The following is a 25,283-nucleotide window of genomic DNA, read 5'->3' as shown; positions in this document are numbered from 1 at the left end:
TGCTCACTGTCTCCACCCTGCCCCTCCATCCCCACCCTGCCCCTCCATCCCCACCCTGCTCACTGTCTCCACCCTGCCCCCCATCCCCACCCTGCCCCCCATCCCCACCCTGCCCCTCCATCCCCACCCTGCTCACTGTCTCCACCCTACCCCCCATCCCCACCCTGCCCCTCCATCCCCACCCTGCCCCTCCATCCCCACCCTGCCCCTCCATCCCCACCCTGCTCACTGTCTCCACCCCGCCCTCCATCCCCACCCTGCCCCCCCATCCCCACCCTGCTCACTGTCTCCACCCCGCCCTCCATCCCCACCCTGCCCCCATCCCCACCCTGCCCCTCCATCCCCACCCTGCTCACTGTCTCCACCCTGCCCCCCATCCCCACCCTGCCCCCCATCCCCACCCTGCCCCCCATCCCCACCCTGCCCCTCCATCCCCACCCTGCCCCTCCATCCCCACCCTGCCCCTCCATCCCCACCCTGCCCCTCCATCCCCACCCTGCCCCCCATCCCCACCCTGCCCTCCATCCCCACCCTGCCCCCCATCCCCACCCTGCCCCCCATCCCCACCCTGCCCTCCATCCCCACCCTGCCCCCCATCCCCACCCTGCCCTCCATCCCCACCCTGCCCCCCATCCCCACCCTGCTCACTGTCTCCACCCTGCCCCCCATCCCCACCCTGCCCCCCATCCCCACCCTGCCCCCCATCCCCACCCTGCTCACTGTCTCCACCCTCCCCTCCATCCCCACCCTGCCCCCCATCCCCACCCTGCCCCCCATCCCCACCCTGCCCCCCATCCCCACCCTGCCCCCCATCCCCACCCTGCCCCCCATCCCCACCCTGCTCACTGTCTCGGGCAGGGGGAGATTTCATGGAGTAGTTGATGGTAGAATTAACTTCAGCATGTGGCAGAGGTTAGGCATGCAGGTCTTTCAGAAGTGACCTCTTGGTCTCCTGACGCCACCATGGCCCCATGTAGTTTGCATCCTGCGTATGTGCTTGCATGTGCGTGTGTGTGCACATGTGCATGTGTGTGTGGGCGTGTTTGTGTCCATGTGCACGATTGTGTGTGTCCGTGTGTATATGTGCATGTGTGCCCCCACGTGTGTGTGTCCGTGTGTATATGCGTGTGTGTGCCCCCACGTGTGTGTGTCCGTGTGTATATGCACATGTGTGCCCCCACGTGTGTGTGTCCGTGTGTATATGCGTGTGTGTGCCCCCACGTGTGTGTGTCCGTGTGTATATGCACATGTGTGCCCCCACGTGTGTGTGTCCGTGTGTATATGCACATGTGTGTCCCCACGTGTGTGTGTCCGTGTGTATATGTGTGTCCCCGCGTGTGTGTGTCCGTGTGTATATGCACATGTGTGCCCCCACGTGTGTGTGTCCGTGTGTATATGCACATGTGTGTCCCCACGTGTGTGTGTCCGTGTGTATATGTGTGTCCCCGCGTGTGTGTGTCCGTGTGTATATGCACATGTGTGCCCCCACGTGTGTGTCCACCTGTATATATGTGCATCGATTTATTCACAAAATGCTGGAGTAACTCAGCGGGTCAGGCAGCATCTCGGGAGAGAAGGAATGGGTGACGTTTCGGGTCGAGACCCTTCTTCAGACGGGTTGAAGAAGGGTCTCGACCCGAAACGTCACCCATTCCTTCTCTCCCGAGATGCTGCCTGACCTGCTGAGTTACTCCAGCATTTTGTGAATAAATCATAGAAACATAGACATAGAAACATAGAAAATAGGTGCAGGAGTAGGCCATTCGGCCCTTCGAGCCTGCACCGCCATTCAATATGATCATGGCTGATCATCCAACTCAATAACCTGTACCTGCCTTCTCTCCATACCCCCTGATCCCTTTAGCAAAAAGGGCCATCTTTGTACCAGCATCTGCAGTTATTTTCTTATACTGTATATATGCACATGTGTGTCCACATGTGTGTATGCGCATGTGTGTCCGCGTGTGCTTGTACACGTGTGCTTGTACACGTGTGCTTGTACACGTGTGTTTATGCGCGTGTGTATCTGCGTGTGCGCGTGTCCGTGTGCGTATATGCTCTTGTGTATGTGTGCGCGCGTGTATATGCACATGTGTATGTGTGCGTGTGTGTGTCCGCTTGTGTATGTGTGCACATGTGTATATGCACATGTGTATGTGTGCGCGCGTGTATATGCACATGTGTATGTGTGCGTGTGTGTGTCCGCTTGTGTATGTGTGCACATGTGTATATGCACTTGTGTATGTGTTTGTGTGTATATGTGCGTGTGTATGTCTGAGCGCGTGTATGTGTGTGTGCGTGTGTATGTGTGTGTATGCGCATGTGTATTTATGCGCGTGTGTGCATCTGTGTGTGTGTGACCGTGTGTATATATATATATGCGCGTGTGCATGTGTGTGAGTACATGTGTGTGCGTACATTCGTATACGAAGGGGGAGGGGTGGGCTCTGGGGGGGGTCTCTGTCAGGCAGAGGGCGGTGAGTGCGTGCACGGTGCTGGAGGGGTGGGTGGGCTCTGGGGGGGTGGGCTCTGGGGGGGTGGGCTCTGGGGGGGTGGGCTCTGGGGGGGTGGGCTCTGGGGGGGTGGGCTCTGGGGGGGGGTGGGCTCTGGGGGGGTGGGCTCTGGGTGGGTGGGCTCTGGGGGGGGATGGGCTCTGGGGGGGGTGGGCTCTGGGGGGGTCTCTGTCAGGCAGAGGGCGGTGAGTGCGTGCGTGCAGCACAGTGCTGGAGGGGTGGGTGGGCTCGGGGGGGTGGGCTCTGGGGCGGGTGGGCTCTGGGGGGGATCTCTGTCAGGCAGAGGGCGGTGAGTGAGTGCGTGCAGCACAGTGCTGGAGGGAGGGGTGGGCTCTGGGGGGGGTGGGCTCTGGGGGGGGTGGGCTCTGGGGGGGTCTCTGTCAGGCAGAGGGCGGTGAGTGAGTGCGTGCAGCACAGTGCTGGAGGGAGGGGTGGGAGCAGTGTTGCCGACTGTAGTTCAGGTGTTTAGCTGAGCGCGTGATTGCCGAGGCAAGGCAAGGTGGGATTAATGTGGATGGGTGCGCACTGGTCAGCATGGGCACAGTGGGCCGAATGGCCTGTTTCCATGCTGTGCAGCACGATGACTGGCACTGCTCCACATACGGACATTAGCTGAGGAAAGCATTCCGCTCCCTCTGATCCCACGTTGGGTTTCACCTCAACAGCAGCTGCGTGATAGAGAGAAGGAACGGAGCGTGATAGAGAGAAGGAACGGAGCGTGATAGAGAGAAGGAACGGAGCGTGATAGAGAGAAGGAAAGGCCTGAGGTGGCCACAGAGGGACAATATGTGGAAGGTTAGGCGTGCGTGTGCCAGAGGGTTACACGTGCGTGTGTGGGAAGGTTAGGCGTGTGCGGGTGGTTAGGCGTGTGCGGGTGGTTAGGCGTGTGCGGGTGGTTAGGCGTGTGCGGGTGGTTAGGCGTGTGCGGGTGGTTAGGCGTGTGCGGGTGGTTAGGCGTGTGCGGGTGGTTAGGCGTGTGCGGGTGGTTAGGCGTGTGCGGGTGGTTAGGCGTGTGGGGGTGGTTAGGCGTGTGCGGGTGGTTAGGCGTGTGCGGATGGTTAGGCGTGTGCGGCTGGTTAGGCGTGTGCGGCTGGTTAGGCGTGTGCGGGTGGTTAGGCGTGTGCGGGTGGTTAGGCGTGTGCGGGTGGTTAGGCGTGTGCGGGTGGTTAGGCGTGTGCGGGTGGTTAGGCGTGTGCGGGTGGTTAGGCGTGTGCGGGTGGTTAGGCGGGTGTGGGAAGGTTAGGCGTGTGCGGGTGGTTAGGCGTGTGCGGGTGGTTAGGCGTGTGCGGGTGGTTAGGCGTGTGCGGGTGGTTAGGCGTGTGCGGGTGGTTAGGCGGGTGTGGGAAGGTTAGGCGTGTGCGGGTGGTTAGGCGTGTGCGGGTGGTTAGGCGTGTGCGGGTGGTTAGGCGTGTGCGGGTGGTTAGGCGTGTGCGGCTAGTTAGGCGTGTGCGGGTGGTTAGGCGTGCTTGTGCCAGAGCTGCCTGTCTGATGTTTACCACCATACTTTCAGTGACCCGGCTGCAAGGATTGAAGCCCTGGATGTGGGGAAGTTGAAGGTGTTCGACACTCTGACTGAGATCACAGGTAGGAACTCTGATGGTTCATGAATCAGTGTACGTCTCTCCGTCTTCACCCACACAGCCCTGCCCCTGTGTCCTATTGAAATACGACATGCTGCAACATATGGAATGGGAGGAGCTCGGCCATGGATTGGTTGCACTACACAGTTGAGTAAGGTCATGGGGGAACCAGTGACAAGTCTACTCTCCCATCACTCCCCAACCCCAGGACTTTCCCAATGTCATGGGGGAACCAGTGACAAGTCTACTCTCCCATCACTCCCCAACCCCAGGACTTTCCCAATGTCATGGGGGAACCAGTGACAAGTCTACTCTCCCATCACTCCCCAATCCCATGCCTTTCCCAATGTCATGGGGGAACCAGTGACAAGTCTACCCTCCCATCACTCCCCAACACCATACCTTTCCCAATGTCCAAACACACTCTCTGCCCCGAATATATTCAAGATCCAAAGTCATTGGGGAGAGAATTCCAAAGGTTCTAATCCTCTTTGTGAAGATATTTCTCACCAGCTGTGTCCTCTATGGCCGATTCCTCTCAGTCAGACAGTGCCTACCCCTCCAACATTTATCCTTCCCCCCCTCATCCCCCCCCCCCCCCCACCTCATCTACCTGTCACTGCAACAGGACAGTGCAGCCAATGCCTGGCCCCTTCACAGTACTGGGCCTGCAATGACAGCAGCCTGTGATAAAGTTGTTCTTGGCCTACAGGGTATTTATACATCGAGGCTTGGCCACAGAATTTTACCAGCCTGAAGACCTTTGAGAACCTTGTGACGATACGTGGACGAATGTTGTACAGGTGAGCTGCACAACTCCAGCCCTGTCAGTAAACGTTCTCCTTCTGCTTCCAGTCTTTTACCTGTTAGTACTTTGCATTTGCCCTGCTCACTGCAGAACACTCTAAGATGCAGGCAGGCAGGGCCCAGCTTGTAAATGGCCTTTATGTTTGTCTTTGATTTTGATTTTTGTATTTGATTTGGATTTTGCTTTGATTTTGATTTGGATTTTTGTCTTTGATTTTGATTTTGCTTTGATTTTGATTATTGTCTTTGATTTTGATTTTTGTGTTTGATTTTGATTTTTGTCTTTGATTTTGATTTTTGTCTTTGATTTTGATTTTGCTTTGATTTTGACTGCTTTGATTTTGACTTTGCTTTGATACGCTGCCTCTCTGGTTACAGCGGAGCTTATGCATTGTTAGTGCAGAATGTGCAGATACAATCCCTTGGCCTTCGGTCTCTTAAGGAGATCAGTAATGGGCTGGTGTTCATTCACCACAACCCTAACCTCTGCTATGTGGACACCATTCCCTGGAGGCAGCTGTTTCAGAAGGAACACCAGGAGCAGCATATAACAGCCAACAGGCCACAAGATGTTTGCGGTAAGTGGCAGTGGCTGTTGGGGTCAGCTGTCCCCACAGTTACATCCTTCCCAAAGGGTGTCTGGACTAAACAGAGTAAGCTAGATGCTTCAACTTTCTGCTTCATTTTGGATGCACGTAATTGTTGTTGGAATAACCTTCAGAGTGTAGTGAAAATGCTCTTAATATCAACACAGACTGAGGTGGCCTACGATCTTGTAACCATACAAATACAGAGTCATTCTTTTGTTTTGGAGATACAGTGTGGAAACAGGCCCTTCGGCGACCAATTATTCCCCACACACTATTTCCCTGTGATCCCAGTTTCACTCCCTGCACACTAGGGGCAGTTTACAGAAGCCAATTAACCTACAAACTCGCACGTCTCTAGAGTGTGGGAGGAAACCGGAGAAAACCCACGCGGTCACGGGTAGAGCGTACAAACTCCACACAGACAGCACCCGCAGTCCGGGTGAACCTGGCTGTGTGGTGCTGTAAGGCAGCAGCTCCACCGCTGTGGTGACCATGGCCCTGTGGTGACCAGACCCTTGCAGCTCACAGCCAACTCTTATGTCAGCTTCTGTAACTCGTGCAGTCGTGTGCACAAGGTGCACTGTTCACGCGCCACTATAGTGGCATCACAGCAGGTAGCCCACGGCATCACAGCACGTAGCCCACGGCACTACAGCAGGTAGCCCACGGCATCACAGCACGTAGCCCACGGCATCACAGCAGGTAGCCCACGGCATCACAGCAGGTAGCCCACGGCATCACAGCAGGTAGCCCACGGCATCACAGCAGGTAGCCCACGGCATCACAGCAGGTAGCCCACGGCATCACAGCAGGTAGTGGCATCACAGCACGTAGCCCACGGCACTACAGCAGGTAGCCCACGGCATCACAGCACGTAGCCCACGGCATCACAGCACGTAGCCCACGGCATCACAGCAGGTAGCCCACGGCATCACAGCACGTAGTGGCATCACAGCAGGTAGCCCACGGCATCACAGCACGTAGCCCACGGCATCACAGCAGGTAGCCCACGGCATCACAGCAGGTAGCCCACGGCATCACAGCAGGTAGCCCACGGCATCACAGCACGTAGCCCACGGCATCACAGCAGGTAGCCCACGGCATCACAGCAGGTAGCCCACGGCATCACAGCACGTAGCCCACGGCATCACAGCAGGTAGCCCACGGCATCACAGCAGGTAGCCCACGGCACTACAGCACGTAGCCCACGGCACTACAGCAGGTAGCCCACGGCACTACAGCAGGTAGCCCACGGCACTACAGCAGGTAGCCCACGGCACTACAGCACGTAGCCCACGGCACTACAGCAGGTAGCCCACGGCATCACAGCAGGTAGCCCACGGCATCACAGCACGTAGCCCACGGCATCACAGCAGGTAGCCCACGGCATCACAGCAGGTAGCCCACGGCACTACAGCACGTAGCCCACGGCATCACAGCAGGTAGCCCACGGCACTACAGCACGTAGCCCACGGCATCACAGCAGGTAGTGGCATCACAGCAGGTAGTGGCACTACAGCACGTAGCCCACGGCACTACAGCACGTAGCCCACGGCACTACAGCAGGTAGCCCACGGCACTACAGCACGTAGCCCACGGCACTACAGCACGTAGCCCACGGCACTACAGCACGTAGCCCGCTGGTGACAACGTTAACGACATCAATTACACATACCTTGTACAAAACAGTAAAAATAACAAGTCTGCAAAGAATCTAGTCATTAGTGGAGAAATACTGAAATAGAAACCAGCTGCATGGCTGTTCAAGTGGGGATCGGCCACGGTCTGTTGTTGAGGTTGGATTAGTGTCGTGCAGGTTGGTGTGTGCAGGGAATCAGTGCCAGCTGCAATAACCCATGGGTAGAAAAGCTGCGAATAGCCATTGCCCATCGCTGTGTACGGTGCTGCATTGCTGACCCAGTGTGCTGCATGTGTGTGCAGTGCTGCATTGCTGGCCCACTGTGCTGCATGTGTGTACGGTGCTGCATAGCTGACCCGCTGTGCTGCATGTGTGTGCAGTGCTGCATTGCAGACCCAGTGAGCTGCATGTGTGTACGTGCCCAGTCATTACTGACCCACTGTGCTGCATGTGTGTGCAGTGCTGCATTGCTGACCCACTGTGCTGCATGTGTGTGCAGTGCTGCATTGCAGACCCAGTGAGCTGCATGTGTGTATGTGCCCAGTCATTGCTGACCCACTGTGCTGCATGTGTGTGCAGTGCTGCATTGCTGACCCACTGTGCTGCATGTGTGTACGGTGCTGCATTGCTGACCCGCTGTGCTGCATGTGTGTGCAGTGCTGCATTGCAGACCCAGTGAGCTGCATGTGTGTACGTGCCCAGTCATTGCTGACCCACTGTGCTGCATGTGTGTGCAGTGCTGCATTGCTGACCCACTGTGCTGCATGTGTGTACGGTGCTGCATTGCTGACCCGCTGTGCTGCATGTGTGTGCAGTGCTGCATTGCAGACCCAGTGAGCTGCATGTGTGTACGTGCCCAGTCATTGCTGACCCACTGTGCTGCATGTGTGTGCAGTGCTGCATTGCTGACCCACTGTGCTGCATGTGTGTACGGTGCTGCATTGCAGACCCAGTGAGCTGCATGTGTGTACATGCCCTCGGCTGCAGCTGTGACTGGGGAGGAGGTCAGCGACTGTGTTTCACCTGCGTTTGTTCCCTTGCAGAGGCCGAGGGGCATTCCTGTTACATGCTGTGTGCGGACAACAACTGCTGGGGTCAAGGGTCGACACAGTGTCTGAACTGCAGCCGCTACCTCCGAGAGCAGAAGTGTGTGGAGACGTGCAACCTGTACCAGGGGTAGGTGTGCAGCAGGGTGTGTGTGTACTGGGGTAGGTGTGTACAGGGGTAGGTGTGTACAGGGGTAGGTGTGTACAGGGTAGGTGTGTACAGGGGTAGGTGTGTACAGGGGTAGGTGTGTACAGGGGTACCTGTGTACAGGGTGGGTGTGTACAGGGGTAGGTGTGTACAGGGGTAGATGTGTACAGGGTAGGTGTGTACAGGGGTAGGTGTGTACAGGGGTAGGTGTGTACAGGGGTAGGTGTGTACAGGGGTAGGTGTGTACAGGGGTAGGTGTGTACAGGGGTAGGTGTGTACAGGGGTAGGTGTGTACAGGGGTAGGTGTGTACAGGGGTAGGTGTGTACAGGGTGGGTGTGTACAGGGGTAGGTGTGTACAGGGGTAGGTGTGTACAGGGGTAGGTGTGTACAGGGGTAGGTGTGTACAGGGGTAGGTGTGTACAGGGGTAGGTGTGTACAGGGGTAGGTGTGTACAGGGGTAGGTGTGTACAGGGGTAGGTGTGTACAGGGGTACCTGTGTACAGGGGTAGGTGTGTACAGGGGTAGGTGTGTACAGGGGTAGGTGTGTACAGGGGTAGGTGTGTACAGGGGTACCTGTGTACAGGGGTAGGTGTGTACAGGGGTAGGTGTGTTCAGGGGTACCTGTGTACAGGGGTAGGTGTGTACAGGGGTACCTGTGTACAGGGGTAGGGGGTGCAGGGTGTGTACAGGGGTGGGTGTGCACAGGGTGTGTACAGGGGTGGGTGTGCACAGGGTGTGTACAGGGGTGGGTGTGCACAGGGTGTGTGGGCTGCTGGGTGTTGCTGTGGTAAGGCTGTGTGTTGAGTGTGTGGGCTGCTGGGTGTTGCTGTGGTAAGGCTGTGTGTTGGGTGTGTGGGCTGCTGGGTGTTGCTGTGGTAAGGCTGTGTGTTGAGTGTGTGGGCTGTGTTGTAAATGCTGCTTTGTTTCTCCTTTGCCAGGCAGGTTCGGGAGTATCTGAGTGGATCGTCTTGTGTCGCTTGTCATCCAGAATGTCTCCCTCAGAACGACAGCCTGAGCTGCAGTAACAAGGTAGCAGGCTGGGCTGTTGTGTACCACAGCGTACCTTCAGCAGGGGGGTGTGAGGGGCGAGGGAGGGGAGCTGCAGAGGGATAGTTCCTCAGGTATCTGCCCGGTGAAGTTCCTTTTGTGGTGAGGCAGTGGTGAGAGCTTAGTCTTGATCATGGGGGGTGGGGGTCTTGATCATGGGGGGTGGGGGTCTTGATCATGGGGGGGTGGGGGAGGTATTGGAGGATTTACTGCTCTCAATAGCTCAGTAACAGAGCCCAACTCGACCGTGCTGACCAAGATGCCCCATCTATGGTTGTTCCAACTGCCCACATTTAGCTCAGGTTTGTCTAAACCTTTCCTACCGAGGAACCTGTCCAAATGTTATTTAAATGTTGTTATACCATCTGCCTCAACTACCCCCTCCAGCAGCTCGTTCCATACACCCACCCTCTGAGTGAAAACGTTACCTCTCAGGATCCGAGTCAATCTTTTGCTCTTCAACTTAAACCCATGTGGTGTGGTCCTTGATTGGTCCTTAAACCCATGTGGTGTGGTCCTTGATTGGTCCTTAAACCCATGTGGTGTGGTCCTTGATTGGTCCTTAAACCCATGTGGTGTGGTCCTTGATTGGTCCTTAAACCCATGTGGTGTGGTCCTTGATTGGTCCTTAAACCCATGTGGTGTGGTCCTTGATTGGTCCTTAAACCCATGTGGTGTGGTCCTTGATTGCCACTCTGTGTGACACTGTGGATCCACCCTGTCCATTCCCCATCATCTTATGTTTCCATTCGTTGTCTCTGCTTGGTTGGCGTTTCTTGGCCCTGCCTGGGCCCACTGCCTGGGCCCACTGCCTGGGCCCACTGCCTGGGCCCACTGCCTGGGCCCACTGCCTGGGCCCACTGCCTGCCCCTGGTCCGGGGCTACGCCGTACTGGGTGAACTGTGAACAGGAACCCGCATTGCCTATGGGCATCGTGGAGGGCCCCAGGCCGCTGGGCACTGCGGGGGGTGGGTGGGGTGGGGCAAGGTCGCTGGGCACCGCGGGGTGGGGGGTGGGGGGGACAAGGCCGCTGGGCACCGCGGGGGGTGGGTGGGGGGGGGCAAGGCCGCTGGGCACCGCGGGGTGGGTGGGGGGGGCAAGGTCGCTGAGCACCGCGGGGTGGGGGGGGACAAGGCCGCTGGGCACCGCGGGGTGGGTGGGGGGGGGGGGACAAGGCCGCTGGGCACCGCGGGGTGGGGGGGGAAAGGCCGTTGGGCACTGCGGGGTGGGGGTGGGGGGGAAAGGCCGCTGGGCACTGCGGGGTGGGGGTGGGGGGGACAAGGCCGCTGGGCACTGCGGGGTGGGGGGAGGACAAGGCCGCTGGGCACTGCGGGGTGGGGGGGGAAAGGCCGCTGGGCACTGCGGGGTGGGGGGGGAAAGGCCGCTGGGCACTGCGGGGTGGGGGGGGAAAGGCCGCTGGGCACTGCAGGGTGGGGGGGGGGACAAGGCCGCTAGGCACTGCGGGGTGGGGGGGGAAAGGCCGCTGGGCACTGCGGGGTGGGGGGGGAGAGGCCGCTGGGCACTGCGGGGTGGGGGGGGGGACAAGGCCGCTGGGCACTGCGGGGTGGGGGGGGAAAGGCCGCTGGGCACTGCGGGGTGGGGGGGGGAAAGGCCGCTGGGCACCACGGGGGGGGGGGGGGGGGCAAGGCCGCTGGGCACTGCGGGGGGTGGGGGTGACAAGGCCGCTGGGCACCACGTTGTGGGGGGGGCAAGGCCGCTGGGCACCACGGGGGGTGCAGGCCGCTGGGCGGGGTGGGGCGGGGCGGGGACGGACAAGGCTGCTGGGCACCGCGTGGTGGGGGGGGGACAAGGCCGCTGGGCACCGCGGGGGGGGGGGGGCAGGCCACTGGGCACCGCGTGGTGGGGGGGGGGACAAGGCCGCTGGGCACCGCGGGGGGGGGGGGCAGGCCACTGGGCACCACGGGGGGGGGGTGGGGGGACAAGGCCGCTGGGCACCGCGTGGTAGGGGGGGGGGCAAGGCCGCTGGGCACGGCGGGGGGGGGGGGGTGGGTGGGGAGGGGGTGACTGATTTCTGAACCTGCGTTGTAGTACAGTACTGTGATGCTTAATTGTGAGAATACTGGGCGATTTGTGTATTGTGGTGGTGGGTGTTTGGTATTGTTTGTTGTGCACATATTGTTGTAAATAATTGATTAAATGTGATTGTGTAAATGAAGATGGCTGTGGTGTTTGTATGGGGTGACCATTCCTTCTCACCCTCAGGGGGCAGGTGCCTGTGAGGCCTGCAGACATTACAAGGATGGCAAGCAATGTGTGGAGAAATGCCCAACGGGGTTACATGGACACATCTGGAAATACCCTGACGATCACGGCCTCTGCCAGCTATGCCCAACTAACTGCAGCCACTCGTAAGTCAATCCCCACCGGTCGGTCAGTTACAGTCGCAATAACTCACCACTTGCAACGGCAGTAATTCTGTTCTGTTCTGCAGATGTACAACGGGTGCTGATGGATGCCCCGAGGAGCCCATTCACAGGTAACCACCTGCACTCACAGGTAACCACCTGCACTCACAGGTGAGCGGTCTACATTCACAGGTGACCACCTGCACTCACAAGTAACCACCTGCACTCACAGGTGAGCGGTCTACATTCACAGGTGACCACCTGCACTCACAGGTGACCACCTGCACTCACAGGTGACCACCTGCACTCACAGGTGACCACCTGCACTCACAGGTGACCACCTGCACTCACAGGTGAGCAGTCTACATTCACAGGTACCCACCTGCACTCACAGGTGAGCAGTCTACATTCACAGGTGACCACCTGCACTCACAGGTGACCACCTGCACTCACAGGTGACCACCTGCACTCACAGGTGAGCAGTCTACATTCACAGGTACCCACCTGCACTCACAGGTGAGCAGTCTACATTCACAGGTAACCACCTGCACTCACAGGTGACCACCTGCACTCACAGGTACCCAACTGCACTCACAGGTGAGCCGTCTACATTCACAAGTGAGTAGTCTGCATTGGGCACCTGGCTGGGTGGCAGTAGGGCGAGCTGCGGCCCACTTGCTGGTGGGGTCTGTCACCTTCAGCTCCACATTCAGCTGGGCCCCAGGTAACCCCCCCTGATCATTGCCTCTGCCAGTTGGCGTGTGGGGAAAAGCAGGCCCCTGTAAGGAGGTTGGAAACCCAGGTGTTAGGGCAGCACCGTCTCCCCCCAATGGCTGCAAGGTGGAGGAGCTAGGTGTTGGTGTCAGGTGGTGTACACGGTGGTGGACACGGTGGTGGACACGGTGGTGGACACGGTGGTGTACATGTACATGGTGGTGGACACGGTGGTGTACACGGTGGTGGACACGGTGGTGTACATGTACATGGTGGTGGACACGGTGGTGGACACGGTGGTGTACATGTACACGGTGGTGTACACGATGGTGTACACGGTGGTGGACACGGTGGTGGACATGTACATGGTGGTGGACATGGTGGTGGACATGTACACGGTGGTGTTCACGGTGGTGGACACGGTGGTGTACATGTACATGGTGGTGGACACGGTGGTGTACACGGTGGTGGACACGGTGGTGGACACGGTGGTGGACACGGTGGTGGACACGGTGGTGTACATGTACATGGTGGTGGACACGGTGGTGGACACGGTGGTGTGCATGGTGGTGGACATGTACATGGTGGTGGACATGTACATGGTGGTGGACATGTACATGGTGGTGGACATGTACATGGTGGTGGACATGTACATGGTGGTGGACATGTACACGGTGGTGTACACGGTGGTGGACATGTACATGGTGGTGTACACGGTGGTGGACATGTACACGGTGGTGGACATGTACATGGTGGTGGACATGTACACGGTGGTGGACATGTACACGGTGGTGGACATGTACATGGTGGTGTACACGGTGGTGGACATGTACATGGTGGTGGACATGTACATGGTGGTGGACATGTACATGGTGGTGGACATGTACAAGGTGGTGGACATGTACACGGTGGTGGACATGTACACGGTGGTGGACATGTACACGGTGGTGGACATGTACACGGTGGTGGACATGTGCATGGTGGTGGACATGTACATGGTGGTGGACACGGTGGTGGACATAGCTGAACCACCTCAGTGCTGCCAAGGTGGGGGTGGCTGGAGATGGGCTCGGGCTGCTTGCCATTAATATTACAAATGATCAAACACTGGCATGAGCTGAGGAGATTTCACTTGTCGCCAGTGAATCTTGCAAACTTCTACAGTTGCACCAAGCTTTAATGATGCTCTGATTGCCGACTCCCCGCCTCTCCCTCAGTGCAGCATCACAGGTGCTGAACATGGTCCAACAATGCCGTGGGGCTGGGCCTAGACCAGTCTCCTCCACCCTGCTCCTCACGCTAACACCCGTTACATTCACAGAGTGGGGTCACACTGTGGCCACTGGTCTGAATATGAAGCAAGTGTCTGCACTTTGTGAGTGTGGTGTGGATGGCTGGGGCTGGGCTGGGCTCTGGCTGGGCTGGGCTCTGGCTGGGCTAGGCTCTGGCTGGGCTGGGCTGGGCTCTGGCTGGGCTGGGCTCTGGCTGGGCTGGGCTGGGCTCTGGCTGGGCTGGGCTCTGGCTGGGCTGGGCTCTGGCTGGGCTGGGCTCTGGCTGGGCTGGGCTCTGGCTGGGCTCTGGCTGGGCTGGGCTCTGGCTGGGCTGGGCTCTGGCTGGGCTGGGCTCTGGCTGGGCTGGGCTGGGTTCTGGCTGGGCTGAGCTCTGGCTGGGCTGGGTTCGGTTCTGGCTGGGCTGGGTTCTGGCTGGGCTGGGCTCGGTTCTGGCTGGGCTGGGCTCTGGCTGGGCTGAGCTTGGGCTGGGCTGGGCTCTGGCTGGGCTGGGCTGGGCTCTGGCTGGGCTTGGCTGGGCTCTGGCTGGGCTGGGCTCTGGCTGGGCTGGGCTCTGGCTGGGCTGGGCTCTGGCTGGGCTGGGCTCTGGCTGGGCTGGGCTCTGGCTGGGCTGGGCTCTGGCTGGGCTGGGCTCTGGCTGGGCTGGGCTCTGGCTGGGTTCTGGCTGGGCTGAGCTCTGGCTGGGCTGGGCTCTGGCTGGGCTGGGTTCTGGCTGGGCTGGGCTCGGTTTTGGCTGGGCTGGGCTCTGGCTGGGCTGAGCTCTGGCTGGGCTGGGCTGGGCTTTGGCTGGGCTGGGCTCTGGCTGGGCTGGGCTCTGGCTGGGCTGGGCTCTGGCTGGGCTGGGCTCTGGCTGGGCTGGGCTGGGCTCTGGCTGGGCTGGGCTCTGGCTGGGCTGGGCTGGGCTCTGTGTGAGACGGGTCACTGGGTGACCATTGATGGGTCTGTGGGCTTGTCCTCCACAGCCAGGTGACATCGGTGGCGGCCGGCATTGTGGGTGCTCTTCTCTTCATGGTGCTCATCATCATTCTCATCGTATGGTGGAAGCGCAAGATCTACCTCAGCCAGAAGCACAAGAGGATGAGCCTCATGGAACAGAACAAGGTGAGTGCTGAACAATGTCCCCACCCCAATCCTCACCTGTCCTTGCTCTCCGGAGACGCTGCCGGACCACCACTTACGCCAGCACTTTGTGTCCTTTTAAGGTGAGTGTTAGACAATAGACAATAGACAATATGCGCAGGAGTGGGCCATTCGGCCCTTCGAGCCAGCACCGCCATGCAATGTGATCATGGCTGATCATTCTCAATCAGTACCCCGTTCCTGCCTTCTCCCCATACCCCCTGAATCCGCTATCCTTAATAGCTCTATCTAGCTCTCTCTTGAATGTATTCAGAGAATTGGCCTCCACTGCCTTCTGAGGCAGAGAATTCCACAGATTCACAACTCTCTGACTAAAAAAGTTTTTCCTCATCTCTGTTCTAAATGGCCTACCCCTTATTCTTAAACTGTGGCCCCTGGTTCTGGATTCCCCCAACATTGGGAACATGTTTCCTGCCTCTAACGTGTCCAACCCCTTAATAATCTTATACGTTTCGATAAGATCCCCTCTCATCCTTCTAAATTCCAGTGTATACAAACCTAGCCGCTCCAGTCTTTCAACATACGACAGTCCCGCCATTCCGGGAATTAACCTACTAAACCTACGCTGCACGCCCTCAATAGCAAGAATATCCTTCCTCAAATTTGAGACCAAAACTGCACACAGTACTCCAGGTGCGGTCTCACCAGGGCCCTATGCAACTGCAGAAGGACCTCTTTGCTCCTATACTCAACTCCTCTTGTTATGAAGACCAACATTCCATTGGCTTTCTTCACTGCCTGCTGTACCTGCATGCTTCCTTTCAGTGACTGATGCACTAGGACACCCAGATCACGTTGTACGTCCCCTTTTCCTAACTTGACACCATTCAGATAATAATCTGCCTTCCTATTCTTACCACCAAAGTGGATAACCTCACACTTATCCACATTAAACTGCATCTACCAAGCATCCGCCCACTCACACAACCTGTCCAAGTCACCCTGCAACCTCATAGCATCTTCCTCACAATTCACACTACCACCCAGCTTTGTATCATCAGCAAATTTGCTAATGGTACTTTTAATCCCTTCATCCAAGTCATTGATGTATATTGTAAATAGCTGCGGTCCCAACACCGAGCCTTGCGGTACCCCACTAGTCACTGCCTGTCATTCTGAAAGGGACCCATTTATCCCACTCTTTGCTTTCTGTCTGTCAACCAACTTTCTATCCATGTCAGTACCCTACCTCCAATACCATGTGCTCTAATTTTGCCCACCAATCTCCTATGTGGGACCTTGTCGAAGGCTTTCTGAAAGTCGAGGTACACCACATCCACCGGCTCTCCTCTGTCAATTTTCCTAGTTACATCCTCAAAAAATTCCAGTAGATTTGTCAAGCATGATTTCCCCTTCGTAAATCCATGCTGACTCGGAACGATCCTGTTACTGCTATCCAAATGCTCCGCAATTTCGTCTTTTATAATTGACTCCAGCATCTTCCCCACCACTGATGTCAGACTAACTGGTCTATAATTACCCGTTTTCTCTCTCCCTCCTTTCTTGAAAAGTGGGATAACATTAGCTACCCTCCAATCCACAGGAACTGATCCTGAATCTATAGAACATTGGAAAATAATCACTTATGCGTCCACTATTTCTAGAGCCACCTCCTTAAGTACCCTGGGATGCAGACCATCAGGCCCTGGGGATTTATCAGACTTCAGTCCCATCAGTCTACCCAAAACTTTTTCTTGCCTAATGTGGATTTCCTTCAGTTCCTCCATCACCCTAGGATCTCTGGCCCCTAGAACATCTGGGAGATTGTGTGTATCTTCCTCAGTGAAGACAGATCCAAAGTACCGGTTCAACTCGTCTGCCATTTCTTTGTTCCCCATAATAAATTCCCCTGCTTCTGTCTTCAAGGGACCTACATTTGCGTTGACTATTTTTTTCCTCTTCACGTACCTAAAAAAACTTTTATTATCCTCCTTTATATTATTGGCTAGTTCACCCTCGTACCTCATCTTTCTCCCCGTATTGCCTTTTTAGTTAACTTCTGTTGCTCTTTAAAAGAGTCCCAATCCTCTGTCTTCCCACTCTTCTTTGCTTTGTTGTACTTCTGCTCTTTAATTTTTATGCTGTCCCTGACTTCCCTTGTCAGCCACAGGTGTCTCTTACTCCCCTTAGAGTCTTTCCGCCTCTTTGGGATAAATTGATCCTGCAACCTCTGCATTATTCCCAGGAATACCTGCCATTGCTGTTCTACCGTCTTCCCTGCTAGGGCCTCCTTCCAGTCAATTTTGGCCAGCTCCTGCCTCATGCCTCTGTAATCCCCTTTGCTATACTGTAATACCGACACTTCCGATTTCCCCTTCTGCCTCTCAATTTGTAGAGTAAAACTTATCATGTTGTGATCACTGCCTCCTAATGGCTCTTTTACCTCTAGTCCCCTTATCAGATCAGGTTCATTACACAACACTAAATCCAGAATTGCCTTCTCCCTGGTAGGCTCCAGTACAAACTGTTCTAAGAATCCATCTCGGAGACACTCCACAAACTCTCTTTCCTGGGGTCCATTACCAACCTGATTTTCCCAGTCTACCTGCATGTTGAAATCTCCCATAACCACCGTAGCATTACATTTGTGACACGCCAATTTTATCTCCTGATTCAACTTGCACCCTATGTCGAGGCTACTGTTTGGGGGCCTGTAGATCACTCCCATTAGGGTCTTTTTACCCTTACAATTTCTCATTTCTATCCATACTGATTCAACATCTCCTGATTCTATGTCACTCCTTGCAAGGGAATGAATATCATTCCTTACCAACAGAGCAACCCCACCCCCTCTGCCCACCTGTCTGTCTTTTCTATACGTTGTGTACCCCTGAATATTCAGTTCCCAGCCCTGGTCCTCTTGTAGCCATGTCTCAGTGATCCCTACAACATCATACTTGCCAATGTCTAACTGAGCCTCAAGCTCATCCACTTTATTTCTTATACTTCGCGCATTTAAATACAACACTTTAACTTTGGTATTTACCCCCCCTCTCACACCGGTCACAATTGGCCCTGCCCTTACTCTCATATCCCTTCTAGAACTTCCCTTCCCATTCATACGAGAGTCCTTTACAGTTTCTCCTGTATTCGCTTCCCCTTTAACTCCATCTCCATATTCCCAATTTGTCAACCCCTCCCCCCCACTACTTAGTTTAAAGCCACGCTTGTAGCACCAGCAAACCTGCCTGCCAGAATGTTGGTCCCCCTGCAATTGGGCCAGGTGAGTGTTACCTGGGTGAGCAACCACACCATGATTACTGATTGAGTTGGAGGTAACAGTTGCCACAGGTTGCAGAATAGAGCAGCTACCCAGGTTCTGAAAGGACGCAGTGTGGCACGGTGGGGCAGCGGTAGCGTTGCTGCCTCACAGCGCCAGAGACCCGGGTTCTATCCTGACTACAGGTGCTGTCTGTGCGGAGTTTGTACGTTCTCCCTGCGACCATGTGGGTTTCCTCTGGGTGCTCCGGTTTCCTCCCACATCCTAGAGATGGGCAAGTTTGTAGGTTAATTGGCTTCAGTAACATTGTCCCTAGTGTGTGCAGGATAGTGTTAGTGTGCGGGGATCGCAGGTCGGCACGGACACGGTGGGCCGAAGGGCCTATTTCCGCGCTGTATCTCTAAATTAAACTAAACTCAGTGGTGTGTCAGGTGCCAGGTACGTTGCACTGGTGTCTGGCGGATCAATGTTGATGGATGGTGTGTTGCCTTTATTTACTGTGGCCGTGATGTTCTGCCTCTCAGCTTGTCGAGCCGGTGAGTCCAAGTGGAGTTGTTCCCAACCAGGCGCAGATTCGAATCCTAAAGGAAACGGAAATGAAGAAAGTGATGGTTCTGGGGTCTGGCGCCTTTGGAACCGTGTACAAGGTAAAGGACTCTGTCCCTGCACACGTGAGGCTGGAGGCCTGGGCCTGCAGTCATTGACTGCTCTGGGCCTGCAGTGGCCGCTCTGGGCCTGCAGTGGCCGCTCTGGGCCTGCAGTCATTGACTGCTCTGGGCCTGCAGTGGCCGCTCTGGGCCTGCAGTCACTGACTACTCTGGGCCTGCAGTGGCCGCTCTGGGCCTGCAGTGGCCGCTCTGGGCCTGCAGTCATTGACTGCTCTGGGCCTGCAGTGGCCGTTCTGGGCCTGCAGTCATTGACTGCTCTGGGCCTGCAGTGGCCGCTCTGGGCCTGCAGTCATTGACTGCTCTGGGCCTGCAGTGGCCGCTCTGGGCCTGCAGTCATTGACTGCTCTGGGCCTGCAGTGGCCGCCCTGGGCCTGCAGTGGCCGCTCTGGGCCTGCAGTCATTGACTGCTCTGGGCCTGCAGTGGCCGCTCTGGGCCTGCAGTGGCCGCTCTGGGCCTGCAGTGGCCGCTCTGGGCCTGCAGTCACTGACTGCTCTGGGCCTGCAGTGGCCGCTCTGGGCCTGCAGTCACTGACTGCTCTGGGCCTGCAGTGGCCGCTCTGGGCCTGCAGTGGCCGCTCTGGGCCTGCAGTGCCTGCAGTCACTGACCGCAGAGTCAACGCTGCTCCCATGTCCACAGACGCTGCCTGACCTGCTGATACAGTGGCTGTGTCCACATCATCACGTCTCACTGAGGATTGAGTTTGTTGAAGAGGTGATGAAGATGATTGATGTGGGTGGGGCAGTGCATGTTGGCTGCATGGATTTCAGTAAAGTATCTGCCCTCCATAATGTTTGGGACAATGTGCACTTTAAGCACAGGTGATTTTATTCTAATACAAATCTCAAGTTGTGGAGTGCAGAGGCAAATAAATAAATGATGGGTCTTTGTCCTAAACATTATGGAGGGCGCTGTAAAATCCCTCGTGGTCGGCTGATCCAGAATAACATGCAAGAGATTCACCGTGACTTGTTTGTTTGGATTCAGAACTGAGTTACCAATAGAAAACAGTCGTGGCAGCGCAGTGTTAATCTGGCTGGAGGTCTGTCCAGTGGATTTCTGGAGGGGTCTGTGCTGGGACCTCTGTTGTTTGTGATATATATAAATGCGGATGAGTTGGTTCGTAAATGTACAGACAACACCAAAGCTGGTGGAGTTGCAGACTGAGGGCATGGCGGGATATGGGTCAGTTACTGATATGGGAGGGAAATGGCAGATGGAGTTTAATCCGAGTCAGCGTGAGGTGTTGCACTTTGGAAGGTTGAATGTAAGGGGAATGTTCAGTAAATTGCAAGACCCATGACAGCATTAATGTACCAAAGCATCTCCTGCTTCATAACTCCCTGACAACGGCAGCACAAATGGAGTTGTAAAGAAGGTGTATGGTATGTGTGCCTTCATCAGTCGGGACACGGAATATTCTAGAACTCACGGTGCAGCTTTATGTTCGGCTATGTTTGGTGTATTACATGCAGTTCTGGTCAACCCATTACAGGAAGAGTAAGGTTCCTTTGGAGAGGGTGCAGGTGATTCCCCAGAATGCTGCCTGGATTAGAGGGCATTGGTTGAAGTGGATGTGTGGGGCAGGTTTTAATACACAGAGTGGTGGAGGCAGGTATGATGATGGTGTTTAAGAGGCTTTTATACAGGTATGTGGAAGTACAAAGATTAGAGGGACATGGATCACATGCAGGCAGGGAGATTAGTTTAATGGCATCATGTTTGGCATGGACGTTGTGGGCTGAAGGGCCTGTTCTTGTGCTGTACAGCTCTGGTGGAACAGCAATATTTCTGAACGCTGCTGGATTTAGCGGTGGGCGTTTGCAGGGGGTGGGTGTTTGCAGGGGGTGGGTGTTTGCAGGGGGTGGGTGTTTGCAGGGGGTGGGCGTTTGCAGGGGGTGGGCGTTTGCAAGGGGTGGGTGTTTGCAGGGGGTGGGTGGGTGTTTGCAGGGGGTGGGTGGGTGTTTGCAGGGGGTGGGCGTTTGCAGGGGGTGGGCGTTTGCAGGGGGTGGGTGTTTGCAGGGGGTGGGTGGGTGTTTGCAGGGGGTGGGTGGGTGTTTGCAGGGGATGGGTGTTTGCAGGGGGTGGGTGTTTGCAGGGGGTGGGCATATGCAGGGGGTGGGCGTTTGCAGGGGGTGGGTGTTTGCAGGGGGTGGGCTGTGTTCCTGACCGGGGGCATCCCCTTCTCCTGACTGCAGGGAGTGTGGATGCCAGAGGATGAAGACGTCAGGATACCGGTGGCCATTAAAGTTCTACGCGAGGGGACGTCTCCCAAAGCAAACAAGGAGATCCTGGATGTGCGTATGGTCAATGAGGGGGGGAGGGGTGGGGGAGGGGTGCGGTGGGGGGAGGGGTGCGGTGGGGGGAGGGGTGCGGTGGGGGGAGGGGTGCGGTGGGGGGAGGGGTGCGGTGGGGGGAGGGGTGCGGTGGGGGGGAGGGGTGCGGTGGGGGGAGGGGTGCGGTGGGGGGAGGGGTGCGGTGGGGGGAGGGGTGCGGTGGGGGGAGGGGTGCGGTGGGGGGAGGGGTGCGGTGGGGGGAGGGGTGCGGTGGGGGGAGGGGTGCGGTGGGGGGAGGGGTGCGGTGGGGGGAGGGGTGCGGTGGGGGGAGGGGTGCGGTGGGGGGGGGAGGTGGGGGGGAGGGGTGCGGTGGGGGGGAGGGGTGCGGTGGGGGGGGAGGGTTGCGGTGGGGGGGAGGGGTGCGGTGGGGGGAGGGGTGCGGTGGGGGGGGGAGGTGCGGTGGGGGGGGAGGGTTGCGGTGGGGGGGGGGGAGGGGTGCGGTGGGGGGGGGAGGGGTGCGGTGGGGGGGAGGGGTGCGGTGGGGGGAGGGGTGAGGTGGGGGGAGGGGTGCGGTGGGGGGAGGGGTGCGGTGGGGGGAGGGGTGCGGTGGGGGGAGGGGTGCGGTGGGGGGGGGAGGGGTGCGGTGGGGGGGGGGTTTGCGGTGGGGGGGAGGGGTGCGGTGGGGGGGGAGGGGTGCGGTGGGGGGGGAGGGGTGCGTTGGGGGGTGAGGGGTGCGGTGGGGGGGAGGGGTGCGGTGGGGGGGAGGGGTGCGGGGGGAGGGGTGGGGGGGAGGGGTGGGGGGGAGGGGTGCGGTGGGGGGGGGAGGGGTGCGGTGGGGGGGAGGGGTGCGGTGGGGGGGAGGGTTGCGGTGGGGGGGAGGGGTGCGGTGGGGGGGGAGGGTTGCGGTGGGGGGGGAGGGGTGCGGTGGGGGGGGGAGGGGTGCGGTGGGGGGGAGGGGTGCGGTGGGGGGGAGGGGTGCGGTGGGGGGGAGGGTTGCGGTGGGGGGGAGGGGTGAGGTGGGGGGAGGGGTGAGGTGGGGGGGAGGGGTGAGGTGGGGGGGAGGGGTGAGGTGGGGGGGGAGGGGTGCGGTGGGGGGAGGGGTGAGGTGGGGGGGGGGGTGAGGTGGGGGGGGGAGGGGTGCGGTGGGGGGGGGGGGGGGAGGGGTGCGGTGGGGGGGAGGGGTGCGGTGGGGGGGAGGGGTGAGGTGGGGGGGAGGGTTGCGGTGGGGGGGAGGGGTGCGGTGGGGGGGGAGGGGTGCGGTGGGGGGGAGGGGTGCGGTGGGGGGGAGGGGTGCGGTGGGGGGGAGGGGTGAGGTGGGGGGGAGGGGTGAGGTGGGGGGGAAGGGTGCGGTGGGGGGGGAGGGGTGCGGTGGGGGGGGGAGGGGTGCGGTGGGGGGGAGGGGTGAGGTGGGGGGGAGGGTTGCGGTGGGGGGGAGGGGTGCGGTGGGGGGGAGGGGTGAGGTGGGGGGGAGGGGTGAGGTGGGGGGAGGGGTGAGGTGGGGGGGGAGGGGGTGCGGTGGGGGGGGAGGGTTGCGGTGGGGGGGAGGGTTGCGGTGGGGGGGAGGGGTGCGGTGGGGGGGAGGGTTGCGGTGGGGGGGGAGGGTTGCGGTGGGGGGAGGGTTGCGGTGGGGGGGAGGGGTGCGGTGGGGGGGGAGGGGTGCGGTGGGGGGAGGGGTGAGGTGGGGGGAGGGGTGCGGTGGGGGGAGGGGTGCGGTGGGGGGAGGGGTGCGGTGGGGGGGAGGGGTGCGGTGGGGGGGGAGGGGTGCGGTGGGGGGGGGGGTTTGCGGTGGGGGGGGAGGGGTGCGGTGGGGGGGGGGAGGGGTGCGGTGGGGGGGGGAGGGGTGCGTTGGGGGGTGAGGGGTGCGGTGGGGGGGAGGGGTGCGGTGGGGGGGAGGGGTGCGGGGGGGAGGGGTGCGGTGGGGGGGAGGGGGTGCGGTGGGGGGGGAGGGTTGCGGTGGGGGGGAGGGGTGCGGTGGGGGGGAGGGGTGCGGTGGGGGGGAGGGTTGCGGTGGGGGGGAGGGGTGCGGTGGGGGGGGAGGGGTGCGGTGGGGGGGAGGGTTGCGGTGGGGGGGGAGGGGTGCGGTGGGGGGGGAGGGGTGCGGTGGGGGGGAGGGGTGCGGTGGGGGGGAGGGGTGCGGTGGGGGGGAGGGTTGCGGTGGGGGGGAGGGGTGAGGTGGGGGGAGGGGTGAGGTGGGGGGGAGGGGTGAGGTGGGGGGGAGGGGTGAGGTGGGGGGGAGGGGTGCGGTGGGGGGAGGGGGTGAGGTGGGGGGGGGGGGTGAGGTGGGGGGGGAGGGGTGCGGTGGGTGGGGGGGGGAGGGGTGCGGTGGGGGGGGGGGGAGGGGTGCGGTGGGGGGGAGGGGTGCGGTGGGGGGGAGGGGTGAGGTGGGGGGGAGGGTTGCGGTGGGGGGGAGGGGTGCGGTGGGGGGGAGGGGTGCGGTGGGGGGGAGGGGTGCGGTGGGGGGGAGGGGTGAGGTGGGGGGGAGGGGTGAGGTGGGGGGGAGGGGTGAGGTGGGGGGGAGGGGTGCGGTGGGGGGGAGGGGTGCAGTGGGGGGGGAGGGGTGAGGTGGGGGGGAGGGGTGAGGTGGGGGGAGGGGTGTGGTGTGTTGGGCAGCTGTGCTGAGGCGATGCTCGTTGCAGGAGGCCTACATCATGGCGGGTGTGAGCTGCCCGTTCGTGTGCAGGCTGCTGGGCATTTGCCTGACCTCCACTGTCCAGCTGGTCACTCAGCTGATGCCATTCGGCTCCCTGCTGGATTACGTGCGGGAGAACAAGGACCGCATCAGCTCACAGCACCTCCTCACCTGGTGCGTGCAGATCGCCAAGGTACGTCACACCGGGCCGGGCCGGGCTGGGCTGGGCATGTACGTAGGACAGGGTCTGCCCTGTTACATGGGCGTTGATGCGACCTGATGGGCAGGAGGGGGTCACTGGGCATTGGGTCACAGTGAGAGCCAGCATGGGGAAGCATAGCCGGGAATGTGGGAAGATCATTAACATGGTTGCCCTGAGTATTTATGTAACTTACAGGGAATATTTTGCAGGAAGTAGCAGATTTATAATTCAGAGACACAAGCCCATCAGAGTAGCTGTGGATTTGGACCCAGTTACATCAGAATGCTGGAGTAACTAACTGTGCGGGTCGGGCAGCATTGCTGCCTCTGAGTTACTGCAGCTTAGCATCTGTCCTAATGTTAACCAGCATGTGCAGTTGCTTCCCGCCCTGCTGTACAAGCGCGATGCATGCACTGAGACAGAGCGCGATGCATGCACTGGGACAGAGCGCGCTGGCGTTTGGGTCGTGGAGGGGGGCAGGAACCATAACCAGATGTCACCTGTCCCACCCCACCCACAGGGGATGCAGTACCTTGAAGATCATGTCCGCCTTGTTCACCGTGACCTGGCAGCGAGGAATGTGCTGGTGAAGAGTTTGAACCACGTGAAGATCACCGACTTTGGGCTGGCGCGGCTGCTAGACACCGACGAGACAGAGTACCACGCAGACGGGGGCAAGGTAATGTCACGGGGGGGGCACGGGTAATGTCACGGGGGGCACGGTAATGTCACGGGGGGCACGGTAATGTCACGGGGGGCACGGTAATGTCACGGGGGGTAAGGTAATGCCATGGGGGGCAAGGTAATGTCACGGGGGGCAAGGTAATGTCACGGGGGGGCACGGTAATGTCACGGGGGCACGGTAATGTCACGGCGGGTAGGGTAATGCCATGGGGGGCAAGGTAATGCCACGGGGGGCACGGTAATGTCACAGGGGGCAAGGTAATGCCACGGGGGGCACGGTAATGTCACGGGGGCACGGTAATGTCACGGGGGGCACGGTAATGTCACGGGGGGGCACGGTAATGTCACGGGGGGTAAGGTAATGCCATGGGGGGCAAGGTAATGTCATGGGGGGCAAGGTAATGTCACGGGGGGCACGGTAATGTCACGGGGGCACGGTAATGTCACGGGGGGGTAGGGTAATGCCATGGGGGGCAAGGTAATGCCACGGGGGGCACGGTAATGCCACCGGTCAGTCAGTCAGCCAGTGGGCCGTGTGTGGGGCCGAGCCCGGTGGGGATCCTCGTACAGGCAGTGACTCGGCCACCTGCTGTCTTCCAGGTCCCCATCAAGTGGATGGCCCTGGAGTCCATCTTACACCGGAGATTCACGCACCAGAGCGACGTCTGGAGCTACGGTAGGAGTGACCCCCCCCCCCAGCACCAGCCCACAGACCCCCCCCCAGCA

The 25,283-nt window shown here is 59.2% G+C and overlaps 1 protein-coding gene across 1 annotated transcript in view; it reads left to right on the top strand.

Annotated features, from left to right (window-relative positions):
- LOC144607524 (receptor tyrosine-protein kinase erbB-2-like) overlaps positions 1–25,283 on the top strand; it is a 67,405-nt gene that overhangs the window by 41,025 nt on the left and 1,097 nt on the right. Inside the window, exons 11-23 of the mRNA XM_078424421.1 lie at positions 4,024–4,097; positions 4,806–4,896; positions 5,279–5,478; positions 8,173–8,305; positions 9,263–9,353; positions 11,595–11,740; positions 11,824–11,868; positions 14,703–14,841; positions 18,625–18,747; positions 20,965–21,063; positions 23,679–23,864; positions 24,394–24,552; positions 25,158–25,233. Coding sequence (XP_078280547.1) covers positions 4,024–4,097; positions 4,806–4,896; positions 5,279–5,478; positions 8,173–8,305; positions 9,263–9,353; positions 11,595–11,740; positions 11,824–11,868; positions 14,703–14,841; positions 18,625–18,747; positions 20,965–21,063; positions 23,679–23,864; positions 24,394–24,552; positions 25,158–25,233 — 1,562 coding nt within the window. The remainder of the gene's footprint in view (positions 1–4,023; positions 4,098–4,805; positions 4,897–5,278; positions 5,479–8,172; positions 8,306–9,262; positions 9,354–11,594; positions 11,741–11,823; positions 11,869–14,702; positions 14,842–18,624; positions 18,748–20,964; positions 21,064–23,678; positions 23,865–24,393; positions 24,553–25,157; positions 25,234–25,283) is intronic.

This window comes from Rhinoraja longicauda, chromosome 29, assembly GCF_053455715.1.
Source record: "Rhinoraja longicauda isolate Sanriku21f chromosome 29, sRhiLon1.1, whole genome shotgun sequence".
In the NCBI taxonomy this organism is placed as follows: domain Eukaryota; kingdom Metazoa; phylum Chordata; class Chondrichthyes; order Rajiformes; family Arhynchobatidae; genus Rhinoraja; species Rhinoraja longicauda.
The sequence above is the reverse complement of the archived record's forward strand: the minus strand, read 5'-3'. Positions and strand labels throughout refer to the sequence as shown.